Source organism: Nyctereutes procyonoides, unplaced genomic scaffold (genome assembly GCF_905146905.1).
Source record: "Nyctereutes procyonoides isolate TBG_1078 unplaced genomic scaffold, NYPRO_anot_genome, whole genome shotgun sequence".
Taxonomy (NCBI): Eukaryota; Metazoa; Chordata; class Mammalia; order Carnivora; family Canidae; genus Nyctereutes; species Nyctereutes procyonoides.
In genome coordinates, this window is record NW_026575044.1 from 47,308,892 (window position 1) to 47,325,593 (window position 16,702).

Sequence of the window (16,702 nt, forward strand, 5' to 3'; positions counted from 1 at the left end):
GTTTTGTTTTGAACCTCACTGTGAGTATCCAAGAAAGAAGGAGAGTGAAGTCCAGAAGCTTGGACAAGGACAATGAATGCAATAGATAGATAGATAGATAGATAGATAGATAGATAGATAGATAGATAGATAGATAGACAGACTGTAAGTGTCCGAGTAAGGGGAGCAAAGGATTGAGACACAGCTTGCAGGCCCCAAAGGTCTGGCTTTAGGGATGAGGACATTACTGCTGTGGAGCCCATGACGCTTTATGGGAAAAGGGCTTTATGATGCTTTTGAGGTCACAGATCCCATCCATGGGTATGCATCTAGAAGAGTTAAATCTTTAATGAGACATTGTCTTGCTCCCTCAAGTCTGGTTAGTAGTAACCTAGTCTTTTTCCCATGAAAAACAAAGATCAACTATTCTCCAGAAAGGAGATTTCAGAAAGTTCAACAATGTTGCTGGAATATTCACGCCTTCTGTATAATAATCTTTTTTGAAGCTATTGTATAATATTTGATTTAAACAAAAGAATACATGCAACCTACATAAATTATGTAACATAAGATCAATGGACTCCTCAGCTTAAAAGCAGACCCCCCTAGAAACATTGTGTCTGATTTAACTGCATGCTGCTTCCCAGTTTATCCCTCTGCCTCCAAGTCAGAGGGAACTGGTGTAAAGTTTACCTTTGCTCTTGTCTTAGTTGTTGGTTTTATCATATATGTATGCATTCTTAAACAATTCTCTTTTGCTTGCTTTTCAGTTTTGGGTTTTTTGCATTTTTTTAAAGATTTATTTATTTACTGAGAGAGCGAGAGATGAGGGGAGGAGCAGACAGACACAGAGAGGGAGAGAGAAATTCCAGCAGACCCCCGCTGAGCAAGGAGCCTGTGGCAGGGCTCAATCTCATGACCAAGACGATGACCTGAGCCAAAATCAAGAGTCAGACGCCTAACCAGCTGAGCCACCCAGGCACCCCTTGTTTTTTAGTTTTATTAAATCATATCCCAGTAGTCTTCTGTGACTTGAGTTTTTCACTCAATTCTGTGCTTCTAAGATTCATTTTTGCTTTATTCATTTTCACTACAGTATAATTTTCTGTTGTGTATTTATCTGCGTTCTAGTCAGTAGACATTTGGTTTATTTCTACACTTTTCTTCCGTATTCCTTTGTCAACAATGCGCTGAAGACATTTCTGTAGGTATTTCTTGGTGCCCACAGGGAACAGTGGCTCTAAGGATGTGTCTTTCAGACTCTTCTACTGCAGTGTGAAATATATTTTATATTGCATCACAGTTACACAGACTCCTAGGAATTTGCAAAGGAATGTGTATGTATAGCTACAACAAAAATTGCACCATACAGTCCTCACCTTTGGACCAAAACAAATGTTAGTCTGAGTGTAAGACCTAGGGACCCAGCCTGCACTCTAAAAGTAATCCTCTAAATTAAAGTTTCTCAAGCTTTAATGTGCAGATGCACATTAGACACTCACATTAGGAGGCAAGAAGTGGGGCCTGGGCATCTTCATTTCTCATGAGCTTTCAGGTGGGGCCCTGTTGCTGGTGTGAGAACCAAACTTTGAGTAGCAGGGCTCTAGGCTTGTTCCCCAAACTTCTCTGGGGATTAGATTGACCTGGGCTGCGTCTCCAAGATGCAAATTTCGCAGCTTCCTTACAAGATCACCAAATCAGCATCTCTGGGGAAAGGCCTAGGAAGCCTGATATTTTAAAAGTGTTCCAGATAACTCTTATAATCAGATAAGTTTAGAAGTGCTGTTCTAGGATGTAAATATAACTACTAGGTCACAGAGTATTTGAATGTCTGTCTACCTTACAAGATGCTGCCAAGTGTTCTTCCATGGTAGCTGTACCACTCAACGCCCTCCTTCGTGGGGTGTGTGTATAACACTTACCATTGACCTACATCTTGCCAAAGGTTAGTATGACCAGACTTCTCAATTTCTACTAGTCTGATTGGTATAAAATGGAATCTTGCTACAACCTTACTTTTTGGCCTTTCTCAGGTTAATATGAAGCTTGAACATATTTTTATGTTTATGGTATATTTTCCCTCTTCTTTGAGACTCATGTTTGTGGTTTTCACCCATTTCTCTTTTGAGTTAACACCCTTTATCCTGTGATCCATGGGCATTCAGTGTGTATCCTGGATATCTTTCTTTTCTCAAATGGTTGCCAAGATCTTCTGTCTGTTGGTGCACCTTGTATACTTTTCTGTGAAATACCTGTTTATATCTTTTGTCCATAGTCTATTTGGTTGGTTTTCTTTTTTTCCCCAAGAATAAGCTTATTTATTAGTTTTCATTGGTGGTACAGCTTAATAAACATATATACGTTCTTGATTGTAATGTAGTATAAATAATCAAGCTGTTCATTGACACTTGGTGCTTCTTTTGTTTTTTTTCACTTGTTTTTTCCCAATGTGGATACACAGGTTCCCCAGTGCTAACTGTCTTTACTCCAGTAGTCAGAATAAGAACTTCCAGCTCTCTCATTTATTAGCACTCTAGGCAGCTTCATGCCTATTCTTTCAGCATTACCACTGTTTGGTCACTGTAGCTATCTGTGCCTTCAAGGGAGAGCTCTGGGTGTCAAATCACTTTAAGTGCAGTACGAGTTGTATAAGGAGGAGCCTGTGTGGATGAGCCCATGGTGTGGCACCTGTCAGTGTAAAGTGGTAACATCTGCCTTTATTTCCAGATGTAAACAAAATAATTTTGGAGGGCTTTCAACTTTTTTCCCTGAGCGATTTTTTTTTCTTGGAGTCTTGTTTTTGAGTGAAGAGAAAAATCTTAACATATAAATCTTGGATGGAATTGCAGCTCTAAATAGTTCAGAGTGCTATAGTTTTATTTCCTGGAAGAATAAATCCCTCTCTGTGGCATAAAAAAAAGGGGGGGGATCCCTGGGTGGCTCAGTGGTTTAGCGTCTGCCTTTGGCCCAGGGCGAGATCCTGGAGTCCCGGGATAGAGTCCCACGTCAGGCTCCCGGCATGGGCCTGCTTCTCCCTCCTCCTGTGTCTCTGCCTCTCTCTCTATGTCTATCATAAATGATCTTTAAAAAAAATAAAAAATAAAAATAAATAAATAAATAACTCCTGATACCTGATTGGAGAAGCTTCTCTATTTCATTATTGGCCACAGGTGTTATGACTATTTAGGGGCATTGGCTCTGTATTTATTTTAGAATCAACTCATCCTTTCTCAAGACTCTTCTTAGATTTTGATTGAACTTGCACTGATTCCAGTGGTTACTTTAGGGGGAAAGGATCGCTTTATAATACTGAGTGTGCCTGTTCATGAACATGATATAGCTCTACAGTTATGCTGATCCTCACCAATGCTTTTCAATGCATTTTTGGATTTTATTTTTGTTCTTTTGTAAGATTTGTTCCTGGGTCACCTATATATATTTTGGTCCTCTTGTAAGTTATATCTTTTTTAAAACTGGTATTCCAGTTTGTCATTGATGGATTTCTATACAAAGAATTTTAACAATGATTTATATTTAGCCACCTTGCTAAATACTTGCTGCTTCTTAGAATTTATAAAACCTGTGTGTGTGCTGACATGTAAGTGGTGTCTAGTTAGAGTTTTGTTTTTTCCTTATCAAATTTTATGCTTTGTACCTTCCTAACCATCTTGGCTAGAACTTCCAGGAAAATATTCATAGATGCAGTGATAGCTTGCATCCTTGTGTTCTTCCCTCATGTGTTACCATTCAGAACAATGTTTGCTGATTAGGAGTGTGAAATTTCATTCTGTTCTTATTTTGCCAAAAGTTTTTCCTATTATGAATGGACATTTTAATAAATACACTTTCTGCATTTATTTAAAACTATCCTATGGTTTTTCTTCTTTAATTTGCTAATGTGATGAATTACATTTATAGACATTTTATATTAAATCATTCTAATTAATCTAAGTTGGTAATGCAGTATTGTCAGTTTTATATATATATAATATATATTTATATATATATGAGTAGATTTGAATATTCTGTTCATAATTTACTCGTTGGTGCATGAATGAAATATGTTGCTCACACACGTTATCCTTATTTGGTTTTGTATTAAGATATCAATTCTTCATGTATTCTAAGGCTATCTATCTTATGGGGTGCATAAGAATTTATAATTGCTATATCTTCTTGGTGAATGTTTTATCTTTTTGATGGATTGAAACTTTTATCATTATGTAATGATTCTCTGTGTTCCCTTAATGCGACTATCCTGTGTTTCTTCTGATTATTTTGCAGTTACCTTTTTAATATTATTTTTCTTTTGAATATCCAAGTTCATATGGCTTAGATTTATTTCTTATAAACAATATGTAGCAGGATATTGATTTTACATTGAGTGTAATTCCCCAGATCTTTTAATTGACAAAGTTTCATTTACATGTATTGTGATTTGTAATATATCTGAATGTGTTTCCACCAACAAGTAGAATTATACATATTAGTATTTGGGGTTTTTTTCCCCTCTGAGTGTGTTAGGCTTTTAAAAATTGTTATTCTTTACTCTTGCAAAATATCACTCTACTGCTATTATTATAGTGGTTAACATAGAAAATAAAGTTACTGTACATATTTTAAAAAGCCTATACTTAATATCTTAAACTCCCCCCTCTTCCCAATGTTGTAAGGGTCTTATACTATTCTAACTCTGAGCATTGCCTTCCCTACTTATATTACTTATATTACAATAGTCAGCAATTAAATTCCATGCTATTTTCTGAAACCTCTCAGATTAGACATTATTATTATTTTACATATATAGAGTTAGATTTTTTTTCCCATCTTATTTTTCATAGCATCTCAGATATATCATTTTTATTTCTTTCTGAAGTTTATCCTTTAATGTAGGTTACTGGTAGTAAGCTCACTCTGTTTTGATTCTTTGAAATCCTTTTTATTTCACCTTTACTTATAGAAAGATCACTTTACTAGTTTCCAATTTTAAGTTGACATATTTTCTCTCACACTTTTGATATATTATTCCCATTTTCTGCCTTCCCCTGATACTATTGAGAAACCTACTTTCAATCTAATTGCTATTACTTTATAAGTGATATGAGTTTTCTCTCCAGGTATTTTTAAGATCTTCTCTTTGATTTTTTAGTATCTGTAGTTTAACTACACTATGTCTAAGTATGGACTTAATATCATTTACCCTGTTTTGTATATATTATATATTCTTTATGTTTTAATTGATGTCTTTTGTCAGGTCTGGAAATTCCTCAGACTCTGTCTGCTGGTAGTGTGCCTCCCCTCTGTTCTGTCTGTCCTCCTCCTCCTGCAATACCAATTACAGACAAGTTAGACCCTCAAATTCTGTTCTGCATCTCTCATTACTATTTTCTTTTTTTTTAAGATTTTATTTATTTATTCATTAGAGACACACACACACAGAGAGAGAGAGGCAGAGACACAGGCAGAGGGAGAAGCAAGCTCCACACAGGGAACCCAATGTGGGACTCGATCCCGGGTCTTCAGCATCACACCCTGGGCTGAAGGCAGCGCTAAACCGCTGAGCCACCAGGGCTGCCTCATTACTATTTTCTACCACTCCTTGTTTCTGGTTCTCTGTGCTGCATTCTAGATAATTTCCTCTCACCTATCTTCTAGTTCATTAATTTTCTCTTAAGCTGTGTCCAATCATGCTGTTTTATCCTTCCTTTGAGTTTTTGTTATAGTTTAATTTTTTTATTTCTAAAAGTTATATTGTTTTTAAAATCCAACTTTTCATTTTTCATGATGGCATTCTCATTTAGGTGATTATATTTTTAAATTTGAAAGAGTTACTCAAAATTTATATTTTTCATCTGACAGTCTTGGGGCTATAAATCTGTTGTTTCCTGTTTCTGCTAACTCTCACTGGTGGCAGTTTTCTGGTGGGGTGTGTGTGTGTATGTGTGTGATCTCTGCTAATGAGCTCATATTTGGCTGGTCTTAATCTCAAAACAGGAGACATAATTTAAGGATGATTTTGTTCAGAGACAATTTGTAAACACAAATCCTGTCTCTTGGGATCCAGGAGGCAGTACTGACTATGGATGCTTTAGCTACTTCCAAGTATCTGAGATTAACCTGTAGCTAGGGGTTTAGCTTCCCTATCCTGCTCTGTGCCCAAGGGTTATTCTTTAGATTGCAGAGCTGAGGTAGGCATTTATTATTTTATTTTATTTTATTTTATTTTATTTTATTTTATTTTATTTTATTTTATTTTATTTTATTTTATTTTATTTAGACAAGGAACATGATATAAGGTGCCACTGGAGATACATCATGGTCTGTGCAATTATATATATATATATATATATCTTATGCTGGATCCGGTTGTGTTGAAGTGGGAGAGTCCTTCATAGTGAATGATATGCCATTTTGATGTAATCTGAAAACTTAATGATTATTTTATTATTTTAGGGATATATTATCCATCAATTTATCTAATTCTGATGAGTTTGAATTTTTTATTTTTCTTTGATACACATATACATAATAGGATATAATGAATGGTAATTGGGAGAGATTCCTAACATAAACACTTGTCAAACACTATAGCCAGAGAAAAACAGTTCTGTACATAAATGTCCATTTCAAAGATTATGTCAAATACATAAGACAGTTCATAAACTGGTCCCAGATTAGACTTTGCTTATTTATACCTTACTGGAACTAGTACCAGTAATTCAAGATCTCTCCTCAGGAACAGGTTTTAGGTTTATAGCATTGAAATAGGATTTCACTGGGAGGAAAGGACTATCTGAATGTTGTTTTCCTTTTGGAGGGCAATTTGGCATTATCTAGTACACTTGAAGACATGCTAACTCTACAAGCCAACAGTCCCACATTTTATGTCATCTTTGGCTAAGGGATATATAAGCAGGGATGCTCCTTGTTACACTGCTTGTAATAGAGAAAAAGTAGACTCAACCTATCTGTTCCTCAATGGAAGAATATATAAGTAAACTATGGTTTATTTGTTTAATGGAATTCTATACACCAATTAAAATTATAACCAGATTTATATTTTTCAACTTGACTAACATAGAATGAATTCTAAATTGCAAAGAATGGTAGCTTTTATGTAAAATTGTAAGCATCCCAGATATATGTAATAAAAGTATAAAAAGATATCTGGGGGTAAAACATAATAACCTTGGGATTGCTTGCAGGAAAGTAGAAGAATTGAATGAGCAATATTTTATTTCTTTAATAAAACTGGTCTGAAGCCAAGCATAAAATGTTAACATTTGATATTAGTAGGGACACAAGTAATTGTTTCATTTGGTCCTTTTCAATGTGTTTCAAAGGTTTTATTGCTTAAAATTTCAAAGACCTTAAATTAATGCCAACAAAAAGAACACTTTATGTTTACCAGAATAACAACTTTCAACCATTGTGTGACTTCTAGCCTTATTTTGTGCAGTTAATCAATCCAGGAAGAATAAAATATGACAAATGTTATTGCCATTGAGTACCTTGTCAATGCCTACATTTCTTTACTTCAGAAGTTGTCAACAGTTAAATGTTCATTGCCTCTTTTTTTCACTCACCTTTCAATATACTTTATTTAAGAACATTAAATTAAATTTTTTTGTTTAAAAAATATTACCCTGGGGGTGCCTGTGTGCCACGATTGGTTAAGCATCCGACTCTTGGCTTTGGCTCAGGTGATCTCAGGGTGATGGGATCTAGTCCTGTGTTGGGCTCCATGCTCAGCGGGGAATGTGCTTGAGACTCTGTCTCTCTCCCTCTGCCTCTCCTGCTGTGCTGTGCTCTTTCTCTCTAAAACAAATAAGTAAATGTTTAAAAAATATATATTATCCTGAAGGACCTGTCAAATTATCCTAAAAAGCATGTACATTGGGCGATTAGCCAAAGACTTGAAATATATACTGATGACCCTCTCAGCCTTCTGGATCTGCTCTGGATGCTCAACAAGACCTAAAGAGGCTTTGCCTGTCCGGTCCTTACACTACAACATCTCCCCCGCTGGTCTGCCCACCCTAGCAGGGCCTCTCTGGCGGGCCTGGTCTCTTACTCCCATTCCTGCTGCCTTCAGCCCTGCCTGGCCCAGCCCACACCCCTGTGGGGTGGAGATGCCTTGTGGGCCTTGGGTCAGGTTCTGCTCCTTTGTGGGACCTGACATTTTTCAGCTCTTTGCTATAAAAGTAATAAACAAACAAACAAACAAACAAAAAGAGTGGTTACTCCTATTTAGAGTATGTGTGCAGCCTTAGCCTTCTTCCTAAAAGGGACTGAATTCTCACCTTCATATATATCCTAGTCATTTTGTTATGTAAGAATCCTTTACATTTTCCATAAAACATGAATATCAATTCCAGCTTTGTGCTGTGATGGAAATTAAAACTATCAATATAAGTGATATGTGGTTAGTCCATTTTCCAGCAACATGCAGTAGTAGATTATATACCTTTATCATTTAGGCTAACTTCAAACCCACACTTGGAAAACACAAGGGGCACCGTGAAGAGTATGTCCATCTTAAACCAAGGAATAAAGCAGAATGTTTGATTTTGTATGAGGCTTGCCATTGCTATGCTTCCATTCATTTATTCAGTAAGCCTGTTTTTTCATCTCTTAAATTAGTCCTGTTTTTTAAATTTAATTTTTTTAGGAAGAAACTATTCTTTCATATAGGATTGTGTGAAATATTTAAGAAAACTAGACAACTCTCAAGTACATTTCTTGATTTTTAATTATGATATATTCCAAAAACAATTCATGCAATACCTGTGAAAAGTATTTTGGTGGACGAGACTATTCAAATTCATGTAATTCTTACAACAACTTTTAATTTATTCAATTACATCCCAGATATATAGAATGATTATAGGGTAACATAAATTAAATTTTATGAATTTTATAAATTAAATGTTTAGCCTCACTGACAAGGGGGCACTTTTTAAACTCTGGAAAACATTGGCTAATCCAAAAACTGCAGCTGTGTCACTTGAAAACAGTGCCATGTCCCTGGAATCCTTGCTGCATAGGAATATTGAATGATTGGGTAAGCCAATATAATATTAATTAATCAGGTATTTGCTCTGATTTAACTGACGAGTTAAAAAAAACTGTTGGGATATTGTCTTGTCTGCTTTTGTCTGACTGATGAAGCAGAAATAGAGTTAGATAAAGGTGCCAGCGTGGGGCCCACCAGGCCATTCTGGTTGTTATCCCTTTTATCGCAATAGACTTCTGGATAGTTCTGAAAGAGGGAGGAAAGAGGAACCTGTTAGCAGGAGCATTGGTTGTAATCTGTGTTTTTGATGATCAATGACAGGATCCTAAAATTACACCCAGATATCTCTCACAGGTTCTGAAATTGAGTTTCTGAAAAAGAACCATAGTAGTAATAGGAGTAAAGAGCAGAGTTCCAGAGAAACGAGCTGTGAATTGAACCTGCAATAGAAATTGATCCTACCTGTCAGTTTCTGCCCTCATTCATAGGAAAACAGAATTGAGAGTAGAGGGAGCCAGGATCACTGATTAAATAGGATGCTAAAGTGCTGGAGGCCAGAACTGGGCTTACTGGTCCCTCAGGTCAGGGCTGCGACTGTCAGGCTTCTCTGCATGAAACCTGGCTGGAATTGGCAGAAAGAGAACAGAATGAAAAATGCTACCACCAGCCTGGCAAGCAGTAAGAACTCCCTGACGAAGCTTCAGGCAAGACAGCCAATGTGCTTCTTAGGGAGTCCATTCTAGTCTCTTATTGTGAGTCGGAGGGCCCAGACTGATGATTCATGATTCATGCCAGTGGCGGCCTGTCAAGAGACCCATTCTGGTGAGGGTATGAGTGTGAAGATAAACGGCCTTGGAAGTAACCCACATCCTCAATAGGTTCTCTAGGATTCTGAGGAAAAGGAAGCAAATATCCAACAATGAGTGGTCCTGTGAGTATAATTAATACCCCATTATCTAACCCTAAGAGATTTATATTGTGCACATATAATGGTAGTCATATATTCCACATTGTTTTGGCAGTGCTTGCATTCTGCTCCTAGAAATGCAGTATGAGTTGTAATTAGCCAACTGAAATTACACATTTCTGGTTATGAAGTTGCCATCTATTGCCTAGAGTGTGATATATTTCTGCAACAATGCCCTTCAAAGTCTGCAGCAAGCATCAGTATAACTCATGAGAGTAAATGTCCCCATGGAATGCCTCATTCACACTTAGCGGCATGCTAATAGAAATGGTTCCAACAGAAACATTGAAGATAAAGGTACTATAAAATGCTAACTTAAGATGTAAACCATTTCTGGAGCAGAGTACAATTTGCAGAATAGCAGAAGAGAATAAAAAAGCGATGAAATCAGGCCATTTCCTTGGGATGAGTTGAAAGGATTTTCAGATTCCCTGAGTCATTAGACTTAGCCTATCAACAATACCCTCAAAAGAGGACATTATCACAGGTACTTGGCAGGGTACAGCATTCAGTTATGTTATCAGACATCATTTTCTCTTCTCACTTAACTAACCCTTACCTTCTGGTCCTGATGAGAGAAATGACAGCCCTCCATAAAGGTGGACTCTGTTGCTGACGTCATGGTATTGATTCAACTTCTCTCTTAAGCTTTTGACCAATAGAAGCAGTCATGGAATGACTGGGATAGAATGGTTGTCAAAGTGTCATTCATCCCTGCCCCCTGTTGATATGATTTTACTCTGCCATTTTGGTACGGACATAGTAGGAAACACAACAGCACTGCACCCTCAGCAAAGGACCATGAAGAACATAAATGGAGATGTTCTGTGTGTAACAGCTTCTGTAAGATTGTTTTGTTTTGGGTAGCCAGGATCTTGAAGATGCAAGTCAGTGAACAGAAGCTTCTTTTTATCCAAGATTTAGATCTTATACAACCTCTGTCTCTAGTCTGCTAATTACCACTCTTGACAGCAGGGACTCTGGAACCTTAGTCGTTAGATACGGTTCTCTTGTGCTATGCTTAACTATTTTATTTGGCAAGGTTATGGAAAGTTTGAAACATAATTTTACCATGATGGAATTTGTAGAGGTATGACAGAAAGGAAGCTAGCATGCATTCCAAGAAAACTTGAGCAGGAAGCAGACAGGGCCCTTGGTTTTTCAATCCTGGAACTTTGTTCATGTGTGTATTTTCTTGACTAAGAAGTGCTGAATTGAAGCAGGCTTGTTTATACAGTAGAAAGTAGTTTTCTATGGAAATTAAATTAGAACTACATTGTTTAAACTAAACTCTGAAACATTTAGTCTTATTAACTTATTATACTTATTAAAACATTTAGTTTTATTAGTAAGTAAAATTGATGAAACCCTTGGGAAAATGCTTTAGAACACTTTTTTATATTTATTTTTTTTATTTTTTGCTTTAGAACACTTCTTATGGATACCTGTGATTAATAAGGAAAGGGGCAAAGAGATGAATGTTAACCTGTTTATGTATAAGGGATCTGGAGCTTATTCAAAGTTTTTGTAAACATGCAACTAATGAAGCATTATATAAAGTTAGACATTTCCTTTACATTGTAAAAAGTCACTAGACTAGAAAAAAACCTTCAGTTATTTCCAAATAACTTACAATATTTCCCCTAACACTAGTAATTTAAATATTAAAAAAAATGATTTAATAGTAAGAAAAATTTCATGGGAATGCCACTCAAGATTCCCTGGGGTAGTTTTCGTCTCATTCATCCTTGGTTCCTAGAGTTATTACAGGATGGAGTAGCATGAATGATCATTATTAACCTCATTTTATGGTTCAAGTAGATATCTGGCAGATAAATCCCATCTTGCATATATAAAACTAAAGCATTATTTCAGTTGAAATGTTTTCATTTGTTGGAGGTCACAGTTAAGGGAGTAGTTTTAGGTTCTCCCTTAGTCCTAAGTGATGGAGAAGACAAGGAATTTATGCACAAATGGAAATCAAGAAATGAACTCCAATAACAGTCCAGACAAATTTCCAGCAGCCACAAAATATAGGGAGGGTATTCTGCCAAAGCTGAACTGGGAACATAGAATAGAACCCTCTTCTATGGTATTAGAAAGAGAAGAGACTTCATGGCACATTTGCTCCAAAATTAAATACATGCGATCTTTATTATGTTTTACATTCCTTGGTCACGTTTTAGGTGGAGTTTTGTGTATTGTGAACATTCTACTTTCTTTTTTTTTCTGATTTTCTTTTCTTTGGTGAAGACACTGCAATAGAGAGTTAAAGCAGCATGTTTCACTGTCAGACACTTTTGAATTCATAGCCACAATCAAACCTTGAACCAAGTTCTTAAACCAATGCTGGCTGCAATTTTTTCATCTATGTATTGGGAAGAATGGTACTTGGTTCACAGGATTGTTTGAAGGAATGGGGACTACATATGAAGCAAGGTACACATAGTAAGTGCACATACAGTAAATGGTAGCTATTATTTCTTAAATTTTCATGCTGACTTTCTCTTACCAGTTGTAGATCTCTTTACATTCATGTATGATGACCACAATTCAGGAAAACAAAAATCAGAATATAGGGAGTGAGTATATTTGTGGCTATTCCAACATGGAGCATTTAAGATTAGATTCTCCACAAAGCCATGAAAGGTAAACTTCTTAGAAAAGTGTATATAGCACATAGTAAGTGCTCAGTAAATGTTATGTATTTAGTATTATTGTATTTTCATCATCATTTCATAAAGAAATTTACACTTTCTCTGTATATATTCTTTCTTTTAAGCCATTTATGATGCTTATATTTCCTGCCTGTCACTTTGATGTCTAAGCTTGAAACTCTGTATCTGGAGCTTGGGCTAAGAAGGAGTAATACGAAGACATTGTCAGGGCTAGGAAAGAGCAGTGATTCCATGAAATTCTATATGAATCAAAACTCAGAGAAGGCCTGGAGTCCTGCTCAGAGGTTTATGCTCTCTAATCATTATGTTATTTCATGCTGCATTCTCAAGCTTTCTCTATTTTTTTCCAATTACATAATTATGACTCAATTTAAAAATTTAAGATATATTTATCAATTAACATCAAGATTGGTTTCATGTATCAGAGCCTCAGAGGAAAAGAGCCTTAAATAAAAGTACTGTATTTCTCTCTAATGAAAATTTCAGAAGTAGACAGTTCAGGGATAGTTCGGTAACTTAGTGATTATCCGAAATTCTGCCTCCTTCTTCATTATTGCTTTGAATGGTTGATGTTTAAGTGCTTCATGGTCCATCATGGTGGCATGAGCAAAAAACATCATATCTTCACTCCAGTTAATGGATAGGAAGAAGGAAAAAAGATGGTGAGACTTTCTTCTGAGAATACCTCCCAGAAACTGTTCTTGATCTCATCTCGTATGCCATTCACCAGAATTTAGGCATATGGTCATGCCTCACAGAAGACACCGAAAATTCTAGTCTTTATTCTGGGTGGTGTTATGCCCAGCTAGGATTTAGGGATTTCGTTGTTATGGAAGAAGAGAAGACCAGCTATTGGGACAAGTAGGACTATCTGTGACTTCTGAGCTTCACCAGAACTCTCATAATACGTTTCTCTTATGTTTCCTGTTACTCCTTTTCTTTTCTATACTAGATCCCATGCGTGGCCCAAGAAAACTGGAAGTGGTAGAAGTCAAATCTCGACAAATCACTATCCGCTGGGAGCCATTCGGATATAACGTAACTCGCTGCCATAGTTATAATCTCACAGTCCACTACTGTTACCAAGTTGGAGGACAGGAGCAAGTGCGAGAAGAAGTAAGCTGGGACACAGATAATTCACACCCTCAACATACAATCACTAACCTTTCACCATATACCAATGTTAGTGTGAAACTCATCCTCATGAATCCTGAAGGACGGAAGGAAAGTCAAGAACTCATAGTACAGACGGATGAAGACTGTGAGTATTTTTACATGATATGTTTATATGAAATATATATGCTTTCAGAAAAGCAGCTTTTATTTCTTTTAAATTGAGATCTCTATAATGAAAATGAAGGAACCAGTAACTCTATTGAATAATAAAAATATGCTTTTGTGAACTTAGGCATTGATTTAAAAAGGAAAATGAATAAAGATGTTGAATTTTAATTCTTTATGAGTCATAGAGTTACCTTTCTATCTATAGATAATTATGCTATATTGCTCTAAATAGTTCTTAATTCAAGTTTTATTATTATGTTAGACTTAGGAGTTGTTGCTTGGGTATTAGATTATTTACATGAAATTTTTATTTAAATATATTTAAATAGCATTCTGAAACATATTTCATGGTACCGATAAAAATTTAGCACAAAATAGAGGCTGCTCTTGCTTTTCAGCATAGTGCTAAGAAATTACCTCATTAGATTGGTGGCCTTGTAATAGATCATACTTTTCCCATAGGAACAATATTGTAATTGGATATTACCTCGATAAACAAAGATTTAACAAATAGACAGCACATGTCACCAGCAACTCATGAAAAAAAGAAACACACAATTGCAATAAACCTCTAAAATAATTTAAAATAGTAAAATTATACATTGAATCCCATAGCATAGACATAAATGAGCTTTTATGTTGATTATACAGGTGACTCCCATGTACAAAACATGCACATATGGCACATAAATACAGTGGTAGCCTATCGTATATTTGACCTAAAACCTATTTGCCAGGCATCAGAATAAGTGGCAAAGAACTTGAGAAGCCCATCAAATGAATACATTTACTTATTCCTGGGAAAAAGAGCTATTACCCTTTTTTTTTCTTATGCAGCTGATTATGCAGTGATCCTTGATTACTGATTATAACATGCATTAAATGTTTACAGCACTTTACTGTTTCATTTAAAGAACTGACAAAGTATTTTTGAGTGTTTATTACCTATACAATATACCATCATATTGCTGTGGAAGGAAAACGTGGGAACAGCCAGGGTAAAGGAGGAACTCATCCCACAAATTCCTCTTCTTTTTTCTGGAGCCCTGCAGGTCCCACCTTGATGGTTGCTCTCAAGTAGTTGTCTTATTGGAGTTATTTTTATAAGGAATATCAGTTTGCTATAGGTCACCCAGTCAGGACTGAGATGAGAAGCCCTGTCTCTGCTTCTTCCAATTCTTCCTTATCTCTCTGATAAGTGAAAAGAAAGTGCCAACAACATAAGTTGGTCACCTCTGACTCTTCCCCACCTGCTGCATTTCTATGCTTACTTTGGTTCTAACTCCTATTGTTTCTACTTTAAATATTAGATTGTTCTTTTTTCTCAATTTTCATTACCTATATCCAGATCCTCCTATTTCATGCTGAAATTTCTAACCTACTTTGGTGGTTTCCAGCTTTACCCCATTCTTATGTTGCCTTACACACCTTTTTTTCTAAACTATAAACTATAAAGAAGAAACCTTCTATTCCTCTATAAAAATAGGCAAAACTAATCATAAAAACACAAAACTAATCATAAAAGCACTTGTGTCTCTGTGGTGTTGGTTGCTATTTCTCCTCCTTCATTTCCGATTTTATTTATTTGAGTCCTGTCTCTCTGACATCACTTACAGAAATATTTTTCCAGGTGTGTCTCCTCTGGCAAGGGAAATAAAAGCAAAATTAAATTTGGGGGACTACATCAAAATAAAAAGCTTCTGCACAGCAAAGGAAACAATAAAAAAAAAGGCAGCCTACTGAATGGGAGAAGATACTTGCAAATGACATATCTGATATTGGGTTAATATTCAAAATATATAAAGAACTTACACAACTCGGTACCAAGAAAACAAATAATCCAATTTTAAAAATAGGCAAAAGACCTGAATAGATGTTTTTCCAAAGAAGACATCCAGATGGCCAACAGACACATGCTCAACATCACTAATCATCAGAGAAATGCAAATTAAAACTACAATGAGGTATCAGCTCACACCTGTCAGAATGCCTAAAATCAAAAACAGAAAAAATAACAAATGTTAGCAAGGATGTAGAGAAAAAGGAACCCTTGTGCATTGTTGGTGGGAATGTAAATTGGTGCAGCTGCTGTGGGAAATAGTATGGAGGTTCCTCAAAAAGTTAAAAATAGAACTACTATATGATCCAGTAATTCTATTATTGAGTATCCAAAAAAATGAAAACACTAATTCAAAAATATATATGCACTTCTATTTTTATTATAGTGTTATTTGCAGTAATCAAGATATGGAAGCAACCCAAGTGTCCACATGTAGAGGGATAATATATGGAATATTACTGAGCTGTAAAATAGAATGAAATCTTGCCACATGGCATGGATGGGCATAGAGGGTGTAATGCAAAGTGAAATAAGTTAGAGAAAAACAAACATCACATGATATCATTCATATGTGGAATTTAAGAAACAAAACGAATGAAGAAAAAAAAAAGGAGAGAGAGAGACAAACCAAAAAACAGACTCTTAAATACAGAGAACAAACTGGTGGTTGCCAGATGGGCAGGGAGAGAGGTGAAATAGATAAAAGGGATTAAAAGTACACTTACCCTAATGAGCACTGAGAAATCCATATAGAATGAATGTTGAATTATGGTATTGTTCACCTAAAAGTAATATAATACCATAAGTTAATTATACTTGAATTAAAAAATTAATAATAAAAGAAAATACACCTGCATCATTTCACTCTCCACAGAACTTTGAACGACTTAATTTAAATCTTAATTTTCAAGGTTTTCTGTATTCCTGGGTCATTCTTT

General features: G+C 35.8%; 1 protein-coding gene across 2 annotated transcripts in view; it reads left to right on the forward strand.

Moving 5' to 3' along the window:
• Positions 1-16,702, forward strand: part of PTPRM (protein tyrosine phosphatase receptor type M) — a 768,694-nt gene that overhangs the window by 450,355 nt on the left and 301,637 nt on the right. For both annotated transcript variants that reach the window (XM_055323971.1, XM_055323972.1), the window contains exon 8: positions 13,593-13,901. In XM_055323971.1, the coding sequence (XP_055179946.1) occupies positions 13,593-13,901 (309 nt within the window). The remainder of the gene's footprint in view (positions 1-13,592; positions 13,902-16,702) is intronic.